Source organism: Artemia franciscana, chromosome 18, assembly GCF_032884065.1.
Source record: "Artemia franciscana chromosome 18, ASM3288406v1, whole genome shotgun sequence".
NCBI classification, from domain to species: domain Eukaryota; kingdom Metazoa; phylum Arthropoda; class Branchiopoda; order Anostraca; family Artemiidae; genus Artemia; species Artemia franciscana.
This window is the reverse complement of record NC_088880.1, coordinates 27,043,134-27,061,310: the sequence shown is the minus strand read 5'-3', so window position 1 is coordinate 27,061,310 and position 18,177 is coordinate 27,043,134. Positions and strand designations below refer to the sequence as shown.

Genomic DNA, 18,177 nt, shown 5'->3' with positions numbered 1-18,177 from the left:
TAAAACGTGTGATATTAAAAATTAGAATAACTTAAATGATAATGAAAGCACATACCCAATCCAGACGCACTTTCCAATCAGCACGGTAAAGCACACATCTAAATTTCGACAAATCGATTATAATAACCGCTAATTGAAGAGATGATACTTGGATTACAGATTGTTGTTTGAAGACGAGACAACAAACTTTTCTTTTGTGTGGATGAGGGATTTTGAATTTGAATGATTGAGTGTCTTTTTTTATTTTCCAGGTGGCAGCACAGGTACAACAACAAGTCTTGGCTCTGCCTCTGGACCAGGCTCTACGTCAAGTGGTACATCTAGTCCTGGTTTGAATACAAGATGTGGACTATGCCAGGAAACATTCACACTACCCAAGGTCCTAACCTGTTTGCACACATTTTGCCAACCTTGTCTAGAGCGTGCACAAGATCACCCAGAAAGAGTTACATGTCCTATTTGCCGTACAGAATGCCCTGTTGGTAGCCAAGGCATAGCAGGATTGCTTTCTGATTATGGAATATCAAATTTGATTGAAGCTGCTCAGATAGACTCGAGCCAAGCTGTGTGTACAGCGTGCAAGGGCAAAGACTCGATTGCTGTTGCCAAGTGCTTTGATTGTGCAAATGTTCTTTGTGCCACTTGTGTTATGGCACACCAATACATGCACTGTTTCGAAGGCCATAGAGTGCAAATGATGACTGAATTGGGGCCGAGAAATGATAAATCTGTCTTATGTCCTCAGCACAAAGCTGAACGACTTAAAATGTTCTGCAGAAGCTGTTGTATTCCAGTTTGTAGTGAATGCGTCATTGCCGAGCACAATGCTGGAGGCCAACATGAACTGGAAGCACTTACTGACATTGCACCAAGACTCTCGCATTCATTGGGTCAAATTGTATCTGAGGCAAGACAAAAGGCTGCAGACTTGAGAAGTGTAGCACAATCAGCCGATGGTGCTGCTGGTCGCTTAGTAGCGCAACTCAACAAAGCTCAGAATGATGTCAATGAAGCTTATCAATTTTACCGATCTTTGCTTGAAGAAAAGAAGAATGAATTGTACAAAGAGTTGGAGATGGTTGGCTCAGCCAGGCAAATGGCCTTAAATGATTTGAGTCTGAAATCTTCCACAAATGCTGACATGTTATTAAGAACCTGCAACTTCGCTGAGCGACTTGTTAAATATACATCCCCAGGCGAGACTTTGATTTTTAAGAAACTGCTCGACCAGAAATTTTTGGATTTTATGAGCTATACCCCGGATACTCAGATTTTAACTGTATGCAATGATATTGAGTTCTGTTCAAACTTCCAGTCAATCCAAGCGGGAGTAAAAAACACGTTTGGTTACATTCGATCTGGGGGTGAGCCACTCATACAGACTGGGCGACAGCCCCCTATTGCCCGCCCGACACTAGCGGCTTTGAATCATATTTCGAATGGAACAGCCCCTTCCCCCCTAAGCCATATTGATCGTGCCGTATCGTCATCTCCATTCGAATCCTTAAACCGAAGATTTTCTCCGCCTCAGAATATAGCATATCCGGGTAGTACAATCGGAGATATGGCTTTCTGTGCAGCAAGCGCCTACGAGAAATGGTCCAACGGTGTTGTTGATAGTATTTTTCCTCAAACCCAGCCGTCTGAGCCATCATTTCAAAATACGGAGCCGACAATGTTAGACATGACGTCTAGAATTCTAACCCCAGGAGTATTTCCGCCGAAATCCCAGATTAAACGTCAGAAAATGATTTACCATTGCAAGTTTGGTGAATTCGGTGTCATGGAGGGTCAATTTACTGAGCCAAGTGGCGTTGCTGTCAATGCCCAGAACGATATCATTGTTGCCGATACCAACAATCATAGAATTCAGATATTTGACAAAGAAGGACGATTTAAGTTTCAATTTGGTGAATGTGGCAAGCGAGACGGTCAGTTACTATACCCAAATCGTGTTGCTGTCGTTCGCCCTTCGGGTGATATAATTGTCACAGAGAGATCACCAACTCATCAAATCCAAATATATAATCAATATGGTCAATTTGTTCGAAAATTTGGAGCAAATATTCTTCAACATCCGCGAGGTGTCACTGTTGACAACAAAGGAAGAATCATTGTTGTTGAGTGCAAAGTGATGCGCGTCATTATTTTTGATCAACAGGGCAACGTTCTGCACAAATTCGGCTGCTCGAAACACCTCGAATTTCCCAATGGTGTTGTCGTCAATGATCGCCAAGAAATATTCATATCTGACAACCGTGCTCACTGCGTCAAAGTATTCAGCTACGAAGGAACTTTCCTCCGTCAAATTGGCGGTGAAGGTATTACCAACTATCCCATCGGTGTATGCATCAATTCAAGTGGAGAGATCCTAATTGCTGATAACCATAACAATTTTAACTTGACTGTTTTTACTCAAGACGGCCAACTAGTTTCCGCCTTGGAATCCAAGGTTAAACATGCACAGTGTTTTGATGTGGCACTTATGGATGATGGCTCTGTTGTTTTGGCCAGCAAAGACTACCGTTTGTATGTTTATCGTTATCTGCAAATTCCTCCCATTGGTCTGTAAATCCATTCCATCATAAAGCCATTTTGTTAGTTTTTTAGCAGATTCGTATATTTTACTACTCTCTGATTCTTGTAGTTATAGTTGATATTATTATATTGTTGGTTGCTTTTTTCTTTTTGATATAATAGTGATACAATGTTGGTACTCAATTTATATGGGAATTTTCTCTTTAATTGTTAAGAAAGGCCTCGCTTTTGTAGTAAGTCACTTAGTTGTTCTCTACGTAAGCTGTATATCAAGCCTCGTCTTGATTGACATTATTTACCCTGCCACCAGCAGGGTCTACTTCAACCGGGCAGCCAATCATAGCCTTTGAAATTTTTGAAGGCTGTCCAATCATATTGGCTGTCCAAAAACGATCCACCCACAACGAATGCTGCTGGCAGGGAGAACAATGTCAATCGAGACAAGACTACAGTTTTCTTTCGTGTTGCTGGACTGTTGCCAAATTGAAAATGCTTCAGAATTGTCAGTTTATAGTTAGGGTGGAAGTATTTCATACACAACATAAGTTTGTACAGAGGTTTAACTTATTCAGGTCTTTCATATCCAAGTTACTGCTGGACCTTGAACTGCTATGTAACCAAGGGAAAACTCCCTAATTTTCTGCTCCTTAGTTGCCAAATTAAAAGATTTTCAAAAAGTATTGATTTCACAGGAACATTGAGCTGGTAATTCTAGATTCAAAAATATTCATGACTAAAATAATATGTGTGGTATTGTTATTTGATTTTAATATTGAAAAACATTAAAAATGCTTGCACCTAATTTGGTATAAACGTCTAACTGTTGTTTTACAATGAAATATAAAATTTAATCGTAATGCAAGCCTCCTTAGGAGGGAGGTATTTCAGCCCTTGGACTAGAAAAAATTCACGGTCTCTTCGATACTGATAAGTTTTCTCGTCATCCCGAAATGCGTTAATTCTTCCTTTCTTCCTCACAGAAATAGTGGAAAATTGGGATTTCTAACATTATAGTTGAAACAAAATCTTCCTTTTACAAACAATAGCTCTTTGATAACAGTCAAAATTCGGGACACATTTTTGAGCGTTTTCATTCCACTGTAAAACGTATGGTGTGGAATATCATGCGTTTTGATTACCACCACCGAATATGTCCTGGGGCATAAAGATGAGAAAAAAAATTGTGTTTCTTTCCAATCATTCTTTCAATTTACACAGAATTACCGCCACTTCAAGGAAAATCTATTTGCCAAATTGTCCACAATCATCAGACTAGAGAAAAATAAACATACGAAAATGACCTATTTATTTGGCTTGTTTCTAGAAACTGTCTAATTTGTGTTTGCTTTCCAAAGTGTCATAGAAATTTTTTCAACTCCTTTGGAAAAATTGCAGATGTAGCTATTTTGACATTTTATCCTAGAAAGGAACTGTAAAAACTAGAAATCGAAGAAAAAGTTTAACTTGGCAAAATAAAAAATAAATGATGAAGAAAACCTAGAAATCCCTATACTGAGGAAAAAATGGGGAACGGTACAGTGACGTACGCAAGGTTGGAGGTACGGTGGCGTACACATGGGGGAGCGGCTAGGCCTCTGGAAATTCTGTATTTTGCCAAGTCTGTTGGCACTTCCTAAACAATCAAACTATGTTCTTATTTTTCCCCCTTCCCCACCCCAAAGAAAAATAATTCCCGTGTACATGCCCGGGGGCTTATGGTAGTGGTAAGCTTGCCTCTATGTAGAGTAATGACCTATGTTTTGTTGTCACACAATGGGACGGGATTCCGCCGACTTTGATCAATAGATTTCAAAAGAATATTAAAAGGAGAATCGAATGGTATTTTTCTTTTTCTCTATCTACTTTCTGTATTATAGCGTAAATTTACTCAAATTTTATCTTTACAGCATCTTTAAAAAAACTACAGCACTAGAAATCTCTGAAGGGAGAAAAAAAATCATCAAAACAATGATAAATCGTTGGGGGGGGGGTTGATATTGATAAGTCTGCCTCTGTATAAATAAATGTGTTGTTGTCTCACGTAGCGATCAACTAATCGTTCAGTATTAAGTTATTTGGAAGGTATGTTACTGTTGTATCTTTCATATTTTGTTGTGAGGGTTTTTGTTATTGTGAAGGCATTTATTTTATTTAATTAACTAGTCAGTCCTTTTAAGGTGACTACTTCCATCAAGTCACCATGGCATAATTTTGTATCTTCTTATGTCTGGCTTATCTTCTATCTCTCTACTGTGCCTTTCTTTTCTTGTTTTATCTCTTTGGCTACCTAACCCTTAGTTCACATGCATAAAATTCTTAATCCTGAAATAAAATTCTTGATTATTCCTATGATTCCTTAATTAAAATACTAAAATTACATTTTGGATACTTTACATCTAATAAGAACTAGTTGATTCTATCATAATTCTAGTAAACAATTTTCTGATTCTGTTTGGGGATACATAATTTAGGGGGGGGGGGCACTGGCTATAATCTGGTCAAGACATATTCGTGTCTATGTAAGTTACAATCCTTAAATTTGGGGGGGGATTTACCCCTGCTTCCTGACGTACTGTTACAAACAAATTTGATATACTAATTTGAAAATCTAATCATTTTTAATATTCTGATGACTGATTCTCATTTTAATGTCTTGGTTTCATTTCTTGTTGTTAGTGGTGGATCCAAAATCCGAGGGGGGAGAGTTTTGAGGTTATAGCTAACTAGAATTTCGATTCTTACAAGTTTTTATCATAGAAAGTCACAACTTCATCAAGCCACAGAGCTTGCCATGGCCTATTGGCGTTTATAATAAATTATAATTAATTAATAAAGAAGCTTAGTGATTTTAATATTCTGTTGATTCTGATCAGTGGTCTCAGTCCAGGGAAGTTAAGAGGGGCAATTTTGTGTTTTTTTTTCTCAATCGTAACAAAAAAGCCATTTTCCAATGAAAATGCCAAAAAAGGGGTAATTTCCAAAATCTAAGGGAGCCGATACCCTCCCCCTCCTCCTCCCGATTGACGCTACTGACTGATTCTCTTTTTTAAGTGACTAAATTTTTCTGATTAAGCTTTTATGCAATATGATGAACAGCGTAGATTACAATGGTTTAATTTATTTCAATTAATAAAATATATATTTTCTGAAATTAAATTCCCTAAATGGTCGTGATTTTTTTTTTAACTCCTAATTTGTTAGTTAAGAATGTTTTTATCATATTTAATTACCTGTTTAAGACTAAGGAAATTACGAATTTAATTTCATTTGTGTGGGCTAAGGGTAAGATTTCTCTCAAATAAACGTGTATGGTAGCAATAGGTCCCGAGCGGGAAACACCCAGCAATATTAAATGTTTTGGTTGTTTTACTTTTGCTAACCTCTTTGAGTCTCCTTTCTTCCTGATTTGTTTGTTGTCCTTTTTTTCGCTGTTTATCTTTGATTTTCTGCCAGTTTTCCATTGAAGACAACAAAGTTGAAATATTATTATTAATTTAATTAGTTATTATTTAATTAATCGTTCAAATTATTACTAAAAATAAAATTAGGATTTAGAAGTAGAAATATTCCAGCCCTAGAAAAACATACTATCCATAATTATTTCCTCTTTTTTAAATATTAAAATATGGCTGGTATTCAAATATTTTTGCCTTTACTGCAATTTTCGAAATAAAATTATCCTGTTTTATAACTACTATCTTGTGGTAGCGCATTGGGTTTTGCAATACAGGGCCTGGGGTTTGATCCCACCTGCAATCCTCTTTGGTGACTCAAGTGTCATTCTTTTTTCTTTACACACTACGATTGTCATAATTCAAAAGGGGGTATGTTATACAACTTTAATTTTTTGCAGAGAGTGAAAAGACCAAAAAATGTGTTTTTTTTATCATTATTATTATTAATGAATAATGTTTTTGATTGGCCGCAGGTCCGAATCCAGGATGTTTGTTCCGGGGGGGGGGAGTGCAGAAAAAACTTTTAAAATTTATTTAAAAAAATATATTTATATGCGCTTTCGTTACGTTTTTAAGGTCGGACCAACGTTTCGGGGGGTTTATTCAATATGGTATGTATAAAAAATATCAGTTTAAGTAAGTTTAAATATTTTCGTTTGATCAGTTCAAATATCAGTGGTTTTGTCAGTTTGATATCCGTTTAAATATAAAGATTAAAATTACCCCATTTGAATTCCTGTTTCTGAGAGGTCTTTCCATTAAATTGATTAGACGAAGTAATTGGATTGCTTTTATTTAAGACTTTGTCCTTTACCTTATTTTACCGATGGAAAACTGGCTACTTTTAAAACAGCTCTGGAATAGAACAGGGCCAAATGGTTAAATGTAGGACCAAGAATAGATATTCGGCAACAGAGATTGTTTATTTCCTTGTGTGAACAAGTGGACCAATTATTAGTTCAGTTGTAAGGCCATTTCACGTCTCTTGTTATTTTTCCTCTAAGCACTGTTGCACATTTCCTCTTTCCTGTTCAAGCTAAGATCTGTTTTTGGGCTGTGATTGTAGAGCGCTTTCTTGCGCATTAAAAAAACCTTCAATTAAATTAAAATTTTAATTTAATTGATTAAATTCAGTTGAACTAAATTTTTTCTTCCGCCCTCATACCTGAAGTGCTCAAACTCTACAAAAAAAACTAACACGGCCTTACATTGTATGTACAGAATGATTAATTCTATCGCTTTATGTCATGTTTTGATGCGCTTATTGTAGATGGCCTAGCATGCACTTTTTTATGTTGATTGAAGAAGTAGATTTTTAAGTTAGGAGGGCAGCTATCCTCCATTTTTGTCTTTGATGACCGATCTACGTGAAGTTGCCCACAGGAGTGTGTGGATCTCAGTTGGATTTTTTACTGTTAGTTGGCTGCGCGGTTCTGATGCAAGCAAAGAGCTTAATTTACGGCCCTTTCCCTCTTGTTTCGATTGTGGTGGGCGTGGCCTCTTGACCTGCTTTGTTTAGTGAAAAAAAGATCCAATTTATTTGGGAACTCCAGTAAATGTTTAGTACTTAATTTCCTATTTTTAATTTTGTTTACCGTTATATCCGATATGTTGCGTTTTATTTTGATTCCTAGGTTCAGTTCTTTTTTCTTTCAATTTTAGTTTCATGGGTAATTCATGTTTTGTTTGAAGTTCCTTTATGTTTGGACACAACGGTTTAAACAGTTTTTGAGACGTTAATCGAGAAAGGTTTCAGTAGGAAGGTCGTTTTTTGCTTTTTTAGAAAAAGGGTGGGTTGAAAATCCTGTCTAACCCGGTGGTCTAAACTCGAATAAAACTGTTTAAACCTTGCAGGTTTAGACCTTGTTTAAACCTTGGTTCTTTTTATACTTTTTCTGAATTCTGTTAAGTATCATTTTGAAGATTTGATCGCTGATTTGTTTTTTTTTTAAGTTTTGAAATTAAATAGATGTAGGGGTAACCCTTTTGCTTCACTTCTTTTTTATTACACAGTTTTTGTGACAGCATTTTGCATTGTTAAAAAGGTACTTAATTATTGTTTTAGATCTTTTTTTGTAGACGTTAAATTTGTACAAAAGCGAATTGGCTACTGCTGAATGCAAAAAGCTGTTGTTTATTGCAAGGGTTGTGTTTCACAAAGACAAGCTCCCAAACTGAATGTTAAAAAATAATAATAAAAGCTCATTTTAGCCAAAGCCACTAGATTCGAACTTAGGCGCAAAGCTTTGTCACTCTTGACAGCCTTGAGGGTCCCCACTCCCTGAGTGTCTTTATGGTAGCCACTCCTGCGCCTTGCTGAAGGGAGGTTTGAACCGTGGTTTGTAGTTACAAATGAAGGGACATTTTTGGGGAAAAGAAGTTTTTCTTCAGCGTTGAGGTCCCCATAGACAAAGATCCTAACGGTGCAAGTATCAAGGTGATTGGAAAAATAATTAGTTCTTTGGGGGGGGGGTCTATAAGGGTTTCTTTGGCGCAGGAATTTATGGTTTTAAGTTTCAAACCGTATAAAAAAGAGAAAAAATGGGGCCTATTTTCGGAGGAACAAATATTTTGCTTACATTTCTAATTCTAAATTAGGGTTCCCTTTGCCCAGTCTCAGGATAAAAGAAGTAAATATAATTTTTTTTTTTAATAGTAATGTACCAGTTAATGGCTCCTAAACAATTATTTAACTTTAAATAAACATAGTATGACAGTATGTAGTGACATTTCAAAAAGTAAATGTGATTACAAAATGCATACACTGAAAATTTTGAAAATGTAAGATTACTGTATAAACAGTATCGCCATCTAATGCTTTATCGCCCCAAGGTAAATATCATCAGTGTACACCGGTAACGGGTACATTACTATGTCTTTAGAAAAGAACACAAGATGATTTTGAGCTTCATGATGGTAGGGATCGCATGAGGAGTTTGAGGCTGAGGACAACCTTGTTGAATGTGAGCTTTGTCAATGTGCAGCATAGCCCTTGATTTGTTTTATATTTGAGGAACAATTTAAGTTTTTTTCACGATAATTTGTGGGAAAAAATTTGAACCCTTCTAGATGCGTCATGCAAATTAGTTTGTTGTTCGGCTATTTCTCCACCTTGGAATATAGAGAAATGCTGCATTGAACTAGTTTCATATTGGATTTTTTATAGACATCCTTATATATAAAAAGCATATCATAACTTTTCTATGTTATTACTGAAGTATCTGGGACTGCCCTGATTTTGTTTGTGCAAATTACGAGTATTTTGAGTTTTGTTTGTTTGATGATTCTAAATAAACGTTTCTCATCAGTTTCAATGTACTTTTTTTTAGAAAGATAAGCCTCTACAGATAGCTGAAAATGGGGGGGGGGGCATCTGATGGCCCGCTTCCTCTAACAGCATATGTGCATATATGCCTTACACATATTCACTTCATTTGAAAGCTTTCAAAATGCGAAAATAAGCCTGTAAGAATACTCATTAACGGGGGAGGGGTATATGATAGCCCGCTCCCTTGTAACATCATGCGTGTATATATGCCTTTACATGCTCACTTCACTTAAAAGCTTTCAAAATAGGAAAATAAACCTGTAGGTATAGCTAGGCCTTTTTAACGTGTTCACGTCATTTGAAATCTTTGAAAATAGTAAGATAAGTTTATAAGGATACACTAACTCGCAGGAAGAATAGCTGATACGCCTCTTTCCATGAAACTTAGTATTTGTGCCAATGCCAAATCCAGAGGGTAGGGGTCGGAACCCCCCTCCCCCCCCCCCGCCTGTAGTGTTTGTCTGACTCGTAAAAACTTAACAACAATGGATACGGCCCTGATATGTGCATCTATATTTCTAGTAGATTTTTGTTTCATTTCAAAGTTTCAATACAGGAACATAAGCCAATAGAGATTCCTTGACACGAGGGGGTGATATCTGATGCGCCCATCCCCCTAAAATTTGTGACAGGTGTCTCTATACTTTAATTTCATCCCAATGATTAAAATTAAATTAAATTTCATCCCAATGGTTAAAATTAAATTAAATTTCATCCCAATGATTAAAATTAAATTTCATCCCAATGCTTAAAATTAAATTAAATTTCATCCCAATGATTTCAAAATAAGAAGATGAGCCTAGGAAGCTACCTGAAGACGGGGAGGGGGCATTTGATATACTGTTTGGGTATTTGTTACGCTGTCCATCTGAAAACTTTCAAAATGGGAAAATAAGTCTATAGATATCTGAACATAGGGTGGCAACTGATATGCCTCTCCCCAAAAACTTAGGAAATATGCATGTATGCCTTTGGATATGTACACGTCGTCTGAAAGCTTTTGAAATAGAAATTTTGCAGCAAAGGCTAAAAATAGAGTCAGAAGAAGGTTTTTAAGCTCACCGACAGCTATGGATTTTGCAGAATCAAATGTTCAGTATATACTTTGAACGGTCCTTAGTCGTGAGATCATTAGGGTTCTTTGGATTTGAATTATCTCCAAAACAAGAACTAAAAATAAAATCGCTGAATAATTAAAAAATAAACAGCAATGATCGTGCAGAGCCGCAAATGAGTTTCGACAACTTCTAATTATGTCGAATAATCAGGCTGCCATAACAAAATCAATTAGGATCAAAATAAAGAGGCTCCTGAAATGATATTTTGGGATGTTTTTCTTTTTCTTTCTTTTTTTTCAAATGAATAAATTCCATTAAGGAATGTTTCTATCGAAAAAATAGCGTAAACTGTACGACCTGAATTTATTGATCATAAATGTAGAGCGTTCTTTTTGACATACCTTAATTCATTGGGTTAAGTTTAATTTACCAGAAAGCAAATACAAGTTATTTTCATAAAGCGCGTTTTCTGCTCTGTTTTTCTTTTTAAAATTGGTTCAATGTCAGAGGTAAGTTTAATTTCAAGATCAAGTTCAAGGTCAGAAACATCTTTAATACGCTTTCCTGAAGTTGCTCCTATTTGCAAAGAAGACGACAGTTCCTCAGAGGAAGTCAGTTCACGAAAATTTTGGGAGGGGAAGGTAAGTTTTTTTTGTGAAGATACAAAAGTATCTTTTTTATGAGGGTACGTCTCAAAATTTAGGGGGAAGGAGTGACCTTGGAGGTGGCGCGCCCCTGCGATTTCTGTGAAAAATCCAGATTAATTCATTGGAAGTAACTACCATTTTTGGTCAGCCCCAAAAAGGGTCTTCCTTTTTTATTTTTGTATATTGCACTCTACTAAGTTTTCAGCTATGTACTAACACACTCGAAATTCGCGTCAACATCAAATTAGATAATGTACTAAATGCCAGTCCCTAACAGCCTAAATTGGGGCGCTGTTCTCTTCACCAGTGCATTTCTAGATATGTAGTTAGTGCTGAATGGAGATAAGCTTTAGAAGAGTCCTGGAGATAGTCCTATTTTCTTGTACCACTTTCTGTGAACGGTCTCTTGAAAGTGGTTAATCCCGCTTTCTACAGCTATGGCGAAAGAACGGTTGAGATGGCTATGCGACGTAGAGTGGGTCAAACAAAAATCAGGACTTCCCTGAAAGGGGTGGGAGGATGTAGGGAATATTCTTGGGAGGATGTAAAGAAGGAGGTTTTTAAATATATAAGGATGGAGGAGTGAGCATAACTGTGTTGGCCTCAGACGCCCTGGTGCTGGAGTGAGTTGTTAGTACTAGTAGTAGCTCCGAAGCGAAAATAAATCAAACCACCTAAGCATAACTGATCTCTTTTGTTTTTCATCTTTTTCGATTAAATATCAAGAAAGTTGGTTTTTTCGTTGGCGGGTTTTAAAAGTGGGTTTTAATGCTTACCCTAGGTTGATATAACAATGCTGTTTTGTTCTTACGTGAAAAGCTCGTTCAAGTTTGATGCAACAACACTCAAATTGTTTATTTCCGTGATTTTTCTAAATAGGATTTTAATGATTAAATCAATAGGATATAAAATTGATAAAATGGTATTAAATCATGAATATTACTATCATTGTTTTTATTTAAATTTTGATTTATGTGGGTTAAGGAAGCAGTTGAATGTTGAGTATTAAGTTAGTGGTAGCAGGTTAAAATATGTTGTAGTTATGTTTTTTTTTTTTTTTTTTTTTAATAGATGAAATATCAATTTGGTCGATTCATTCCTTTCATTAAAACTCAACTGCAAAACTAGAAGCACGTGATTGAGTAGAAAATCCTTCATTCTTTTCAAACAATTCGTGGTAACGAACTGTAGTAAGGAGCGACCAGACGCAATAGTAACCGAAACTCTAAAAAACGGAATGTTGATACCAATAGTTGCATCAAAAGAATCATATTTTAATGCTGATTTTAAATATATGAGTTTCACCAAGTTTAGTCCTACCCAGCAAAAGTTACGAGTCTGAGAAAATTCGCCTAATTTTAGAAAATAGGGGGAAAACTCTATTTTCCCCCTATTTTCTACCTATTGACTTTTGCCCCATAAAAGTCATGGAACCTTAACGAAAATCACACCATTAGATTCATCGTATCAGAGAACACTACTGTAGAAGTTTCAAAGTCCTATCTAAAAAAAGTGTGGAATTTTGTATTTTTGCCAGAAGACAGATCACGGATGCGTGTTTATTTGTTTGTTTTGTTTTTTTTCCCAGGGTAATCGTATCGACCCAGTGGTCCTATAATTTTGCGAAAGTGCTCATTATAACGGAGATTAAAAGTTCTAGTGTCCTTTTTAAGTGACCAAAAAGTTTTTTACTTTTTTAAGAAGCAGAGTTGAGAGAAAGAGTGAAACTTTAGCATAAAGAGCGGGGCGTTGAGGAGGGAACAGCTCCTTTCATAAACGGTGTAATTTCCGTTTGTTTAAATTTTTAATGTCGCTCCTTACTTTCAGTTAAAAAATCATGCTTTTTTATTTAATTTTCTACAGACGTGATCAATGGCTCAGTTAAAATATTTCAACGCAGCCGCTGAACCGTCATGACCGATGAACTTGTATTAAATCACGGATGAGGTCTGATAGCAAGACTTAAGCATGATCGTTTCGTGCGGCAGCACAGCTCCATAGGCTTAGGGTTTGACTGGTAAATAAAGGAGCCTAATACCGCAGCTCCATTTTGTAATTTTTTGGAGATAACAGAAATTTAATTGACCAGTGGAATTACAAGAAAATGTTTTTTCAATACAGCACAGGAAGTGGGATTTGCCATTGGGTGGTTCACATGGCGTTTCATCCCTTAAACGTCAAGTGCTAATACATGTCTCACATTTCACATCACATTTTACTTCTAGTAATATAAAATTTTGACTACTCCTTTTATTTTTATCTCTTGCAGGAAAAACAGCAGCATCAGTGTATTCTGAAATTCACAGATTAAAGACAGCTCAAAGCAGCCTCGTAAAATTTTCTAAGCTGCATACAAAAAAGATAGTCTCGAAATGGCATAATAAGATGGCAGGACAATCGTAATTTCATAGGCAAGTCAACAATAGACTTCATGAATTCTAAAACACCTTTGATATTTACATTAATATATAAGAAGCATAATCTACTGTGGTCTAAGATTTGATTATAGTATTAGCCAACTTAGTATTCAATACAGTAGGCGAAGTCTGCCTACTAAATGGCTGTTATTGACAATATTTCTATCAATAATATTCGATGTGACTGAAATCCAGTATCAGTTAGAATTTGCCCATTGTTTTGTTGCTCGATTGACAGCAATTTATGCTTCTTCCGAAAAACTACAATCAAATTGAGAATTTTTGGTGATGTGTATTTTTTTTTACAACCCCCCTCCAACCCAGGTCCACTTAAACACAGTCACCACACATCCACTTGTTAGTGTCTGCCAAACTGTTAAATATATATGTGACAAATAGCATATTATAAGGATCGCCGGGTATATTTTTAGAAGAGGAATTTTCAAATTATCTTATTGAAGTCTTGCTAATTTACAGCATTCGAATCAAAATTTTATATTATTCTTTATAGATAATAAGGTAACTAAAAATGAAATTTGTTGATTTTTGGAATTGGTTGTGCGAAAATTTACAGTTTTACATAAAATTAATTAAAAAAATCGATAAAAATCAAGAATTGAGTTTTTAAGAAACAAGACGTTCACATACAATTATGCATTTTTCGATAGTATTGGGTGCCAGATTGAAAAAAACAAAATTGCGTGAAAAATCAGCCAAAAGTAAGCTAAAAACATATGAAGGTGCAAGTTCCCTTTGAAGGTGTAATTGTCTTTTGAAATCCATAAATTGTTAGTGTTTTACTTGTTAGTGTGGACTGAAAGCGTTGTCAGATTCAACTAATTAATTTTGCTTATTTAATTTCTCTATTCAGCGTGGCAACACAGACAAAAATGTAAAGCAGCTCTAAAAACATTATTATTTTAAAACAACCAAAACGAAATATTTCAGAAAATCAGGGTTTGGTCTTCTTTGTATTTCAAGTTTTAGGTTAATTTTGTCGCACAAAAGCTATTTATAATTTGTGTCATTACGTTCACTTAACAATTTCGTAGTATCGAAAGAAGAAGAAATTAATAGATAAATTAGAGAGAATGAGGTAATACAAAAATAATCACAAGGGACATTAATTTAAAGCAATAAAAATATCAGACGAACTTGTTGAAAACTCAATCCCTCTTGGGTATGACTTGGGTGGGGGTTGTGAGGAGGAGTAATTTCCCATCCAGATTTCAAAGTAATATTGTATTTTCCTTGAAAAAATAGAAAGCCCCCCCCCCTAGATTTAGGAAAATACCTTTTTTTGTTTCTTCATTAAAAACATTGATGAAATCTCCCCCTGAATTTTTAAGAAATTGTACCTCTGCTTTTTATAACAAAACCATAATTACAGTTACAGCTACCACAAGGTAATGTACATAATTTATTACTGTGATTACAACAATGAAAGAAAAAAGATACTTCGGGAATTGCGTGTCTTTACCAAGTTCTCCTGACGTCAAGATAAAAGTGTTATTCACGCGGATAGGAACATGCTACATTTCTATTGAAATGACTAAATAACTATGAAAATGATACTAAAAGCACGTGATCCTTAATAATAGGCTATTTAGGTTTTCTATTGTTCGTTGACTACTAGCCTAGAACATACCTTAGTTGTGGTAATTTAAAAAGTGGTATGGGATAGAACAGAATTTTTTTTTATCTAAACTCAAGGCTACATTGTCTGTAATAGCACAAGAATATAATAAATCAATCCTTGAGCTATGACAAAATTTGACAATCTTTATATTGTTATTGACGAACAGTTTTGTACGGGTGGTCATTGTTTGGGCTTGAAGTAGGGGTGCCAATTCATGAAAATATAGGCGGGCAAGGTTTTCAATTTCTTTTAATGAAGATGCTAAAAAAGGGTATTTTCAAAATTTCTGGGGGAGAGGCTATTAAGCCCCTCACCTTCCCCTCAACCCCAATTGGTGCTCCTGTATTGAAGATAAGCAAAACACTATTTTGGCGCCAACTGAACAAAATAATAGTAATTTATTTGTACAAAAGTCAACAAGACAGGGACAAAGCAAACAGTTCTGCTTACAGCATTCTAGTGCCCTTATTAAGAGTCAAAAGGATCGGAAAGTAACCAGACCCTAATCCATCAACCATGTGGTAGAACAGGTGAATGTCAACCTGTGGTAGCTACATTCACCCCAAAGACATATTATTAGAATTTTCAGATAGCTGTTTTGTTCAAAATAGTCAAAAGTTCCATCAACCATGCCTCCGAGATGACATGCAGCCCACACACCTCGGGGTAAGGGCTGTAAGTTGCGCGAGTTGCCTCTTGTTTACATTTAGGTTTTGTTATTGGGAAAGGGGGGGTATTTTTGATTCAGGGTTTCCAAGGAGGATAAGGGTATTAAGGCGAAAGTTTGAGGGAAGGTTGAACTGAATCAAAACACACTATGAGTAAGCAGGTTGTCAAAAGGGCATATCAGCAACATCTTAGAAGCAGCTGAGGACATTAAGTTAAAACTTTCAAGGCGTGCTGAGGGAAATGTAAAACTAAATCAAAAGACATTGGGTTCATACAGGGTGTCAAAAGGGTGTATTCACAATACCTTAGGAATTTCCTGGGCAGTTTGAACTACACCAAAGGACAAGGGTATGGGTATTAAAGTGAAACTTTCAGGGAATATTAAACTGAATCAAAACACTCTATATGCATGCAGATTTTCAAAAAAGTGTATCAGCAATATCTACGCAACGGCTGAGGGTATTAAGTTAGAACTTTCAGGGCATGCTGATGGAAATGAAACTAAATCAACAGACGTTATGTCCATCCAGGTTATCAAAAGGTTGTATTCACAACATATTAGGTACGGTTAAGAGTATTAAGTTGAAACTTTCAAGGAATGTTGAGTGGGATGTTGTACAAAATGAAAAAGACACTGTATGCACCGATAGTTTAAAAACAGTACATCTTCAATACCGAAGAATTAGCTAAGAGTATTAAGCGGAAACCTTCAGGACAAGTTGCAAAACATCAAAGGATACTATGTGCATCCAAAACTGTCTATCTGCAATATCGCAGAAACAGCTGAAGGTATTAGGTTGAAACTTTCAAGGCATGCTGATGGAAATATAAAACTAAACCAACAGACGCTATGTCGATCCAGGTTATCAAAATGTTGCATCCACAACATATTAGGTACGGTTAAGGATATTAAGTTGAAACTTTCAAGGAATGTTGAGTGGGGTGTTGTACAAAATAAAAAAGACACTACATGCACCCATAGTTCAAAAACGGTACATCTTCAGTGCCGAAGAATCAGTTAAGAGTATTAAGTGGAAACCTTCAGGACAAGTTGCAAAACACCAAAGGATGCTATGTGCATCCAAAACCGTACATTTGCAATATCGCAGAAACAACTGAAGCTATTAGGTTGAAACTTTCATGGGAAGTAAAGCTAAATCTAAAGACACTGACGCTATGGATATCTAGATTGTTAAAAAACATTATCTTCAATATCTCAGGATTGGCTTAGGGTATTAACTTGAAAGTTTCAGGGTATGTTGAAGGCGCAATATTGAACTATATCAAAAGACATTTTAAAGGGGAGGGGCTAAGAGTATTAAGTTGAAGCTTCCAGTACATGTTGAAATAAATCAAGACACAATATGTGTCTCCAGGTTGTAAACAGAGCATATCTGCAACACCTCATTAGTGGATATGGATGCCAAGTTGAAGCTTTCAGGGAATGTCGAGGAGGATATGAAAGTAAATCACAGGATACCATCAGCATCCACGTTGTCAAAAAAGTATATCCGCAATATCTCCGAACATTAAGCGTATCAACCAGGAGGTTTCAGGAAATGGTAAGGATGAACTAAATAATAAATTGAAACCTAAGGAGGTTTCAGGAGGTTTCAGGGATGTTGTTGAACTAAATAAGAAGACACCATATGCATATTGGTTGTCAAAATGGCATATATACAATACCTTAGGAGTAGCTAAGGGCAGTAAGTTGAAATTCATAAATGATAGAAGGGGGATATTGAACTAAATCATTAGAAGCTATGCGCATCAAGGTTGTGAAAAAAGCAAAATATCAAGAAATTTGAAGGCCATTAAGTTGAAATTTTCAGATAATGGTAAGGAAAATTCTAAACAAAATCAAAAGATACTAAACGCATCCAAGTGGTCAACAGAGCTTATCTACAATACCTCAAGAGCAGATATTTATTTGGGGTCTTAATGGCATGCTCATGGACATATTGATCTAAATCATAAGGTATTATGTGCATCAAGATAGTTGGAAAAGCATATCTGCAACATCTCAGGAGCTTCTAACAGTATTAAGTTGATACTTTCAAGGAACGGTGAGGATGGTGCTGAACAAAATCGAAACATACTTAGTACACTAAGTTCGTAAAAAAGACAAATTTACAACATCTCAGGAATGGCTAAGGGTGTTCAGTTGAAACCTTTAGGGAATTTCGAGGGGAATATTTAACTAAATTAAAAGACACTAAGCCCAACATGGTTGTCAAAATGCCATATAAGCAATAACTTAGTTGAATCTAAGGGCATTAAGTTGAAACTCACAGAGAAAGCTGAGGGGGACATTGAACTAAACCATTACATTATCTTACAGAAGATGTGGATTATTCTAAGAAAACAAAGATACTTTGAATTAGACACCCTTTTTTTTCGAAGTAACTTGTCAGGAGGAGAATATT

At 35.8% G+C, this 18,177-nt stretch overlaps 1 protein-coding gene across 7 annotated transcripts in view; it reads left to right on the top strand.

The window, feature by feature from the left end:
• LOC136038827 (brain tumor protein-like) overlaps window positions 1-9,301 on the top strand; it is a 456,036-nt gene extending 446,735 nt beyond the window's left edge. For all 7 annotated transcript variants that reach the window (XM_065722231.1, XM_065722234.1, XM_065722229.1 and 4 more), the window contains one exon: window positions 252-9,301. In XM_065722231.1, the coding sequence (XP_065578303.1) occupies window positions 252-2,572 (2,321 nt within the window). In that variant the 3' untranslated portion in view covers window positions 2,573-9,301. The remainder of the gene's footprint in view (window positions 1-251) is intronic.
• The last annotated feature ends 8,876 nt before the right edge of the window (window positions 9,302-18,177 follow it).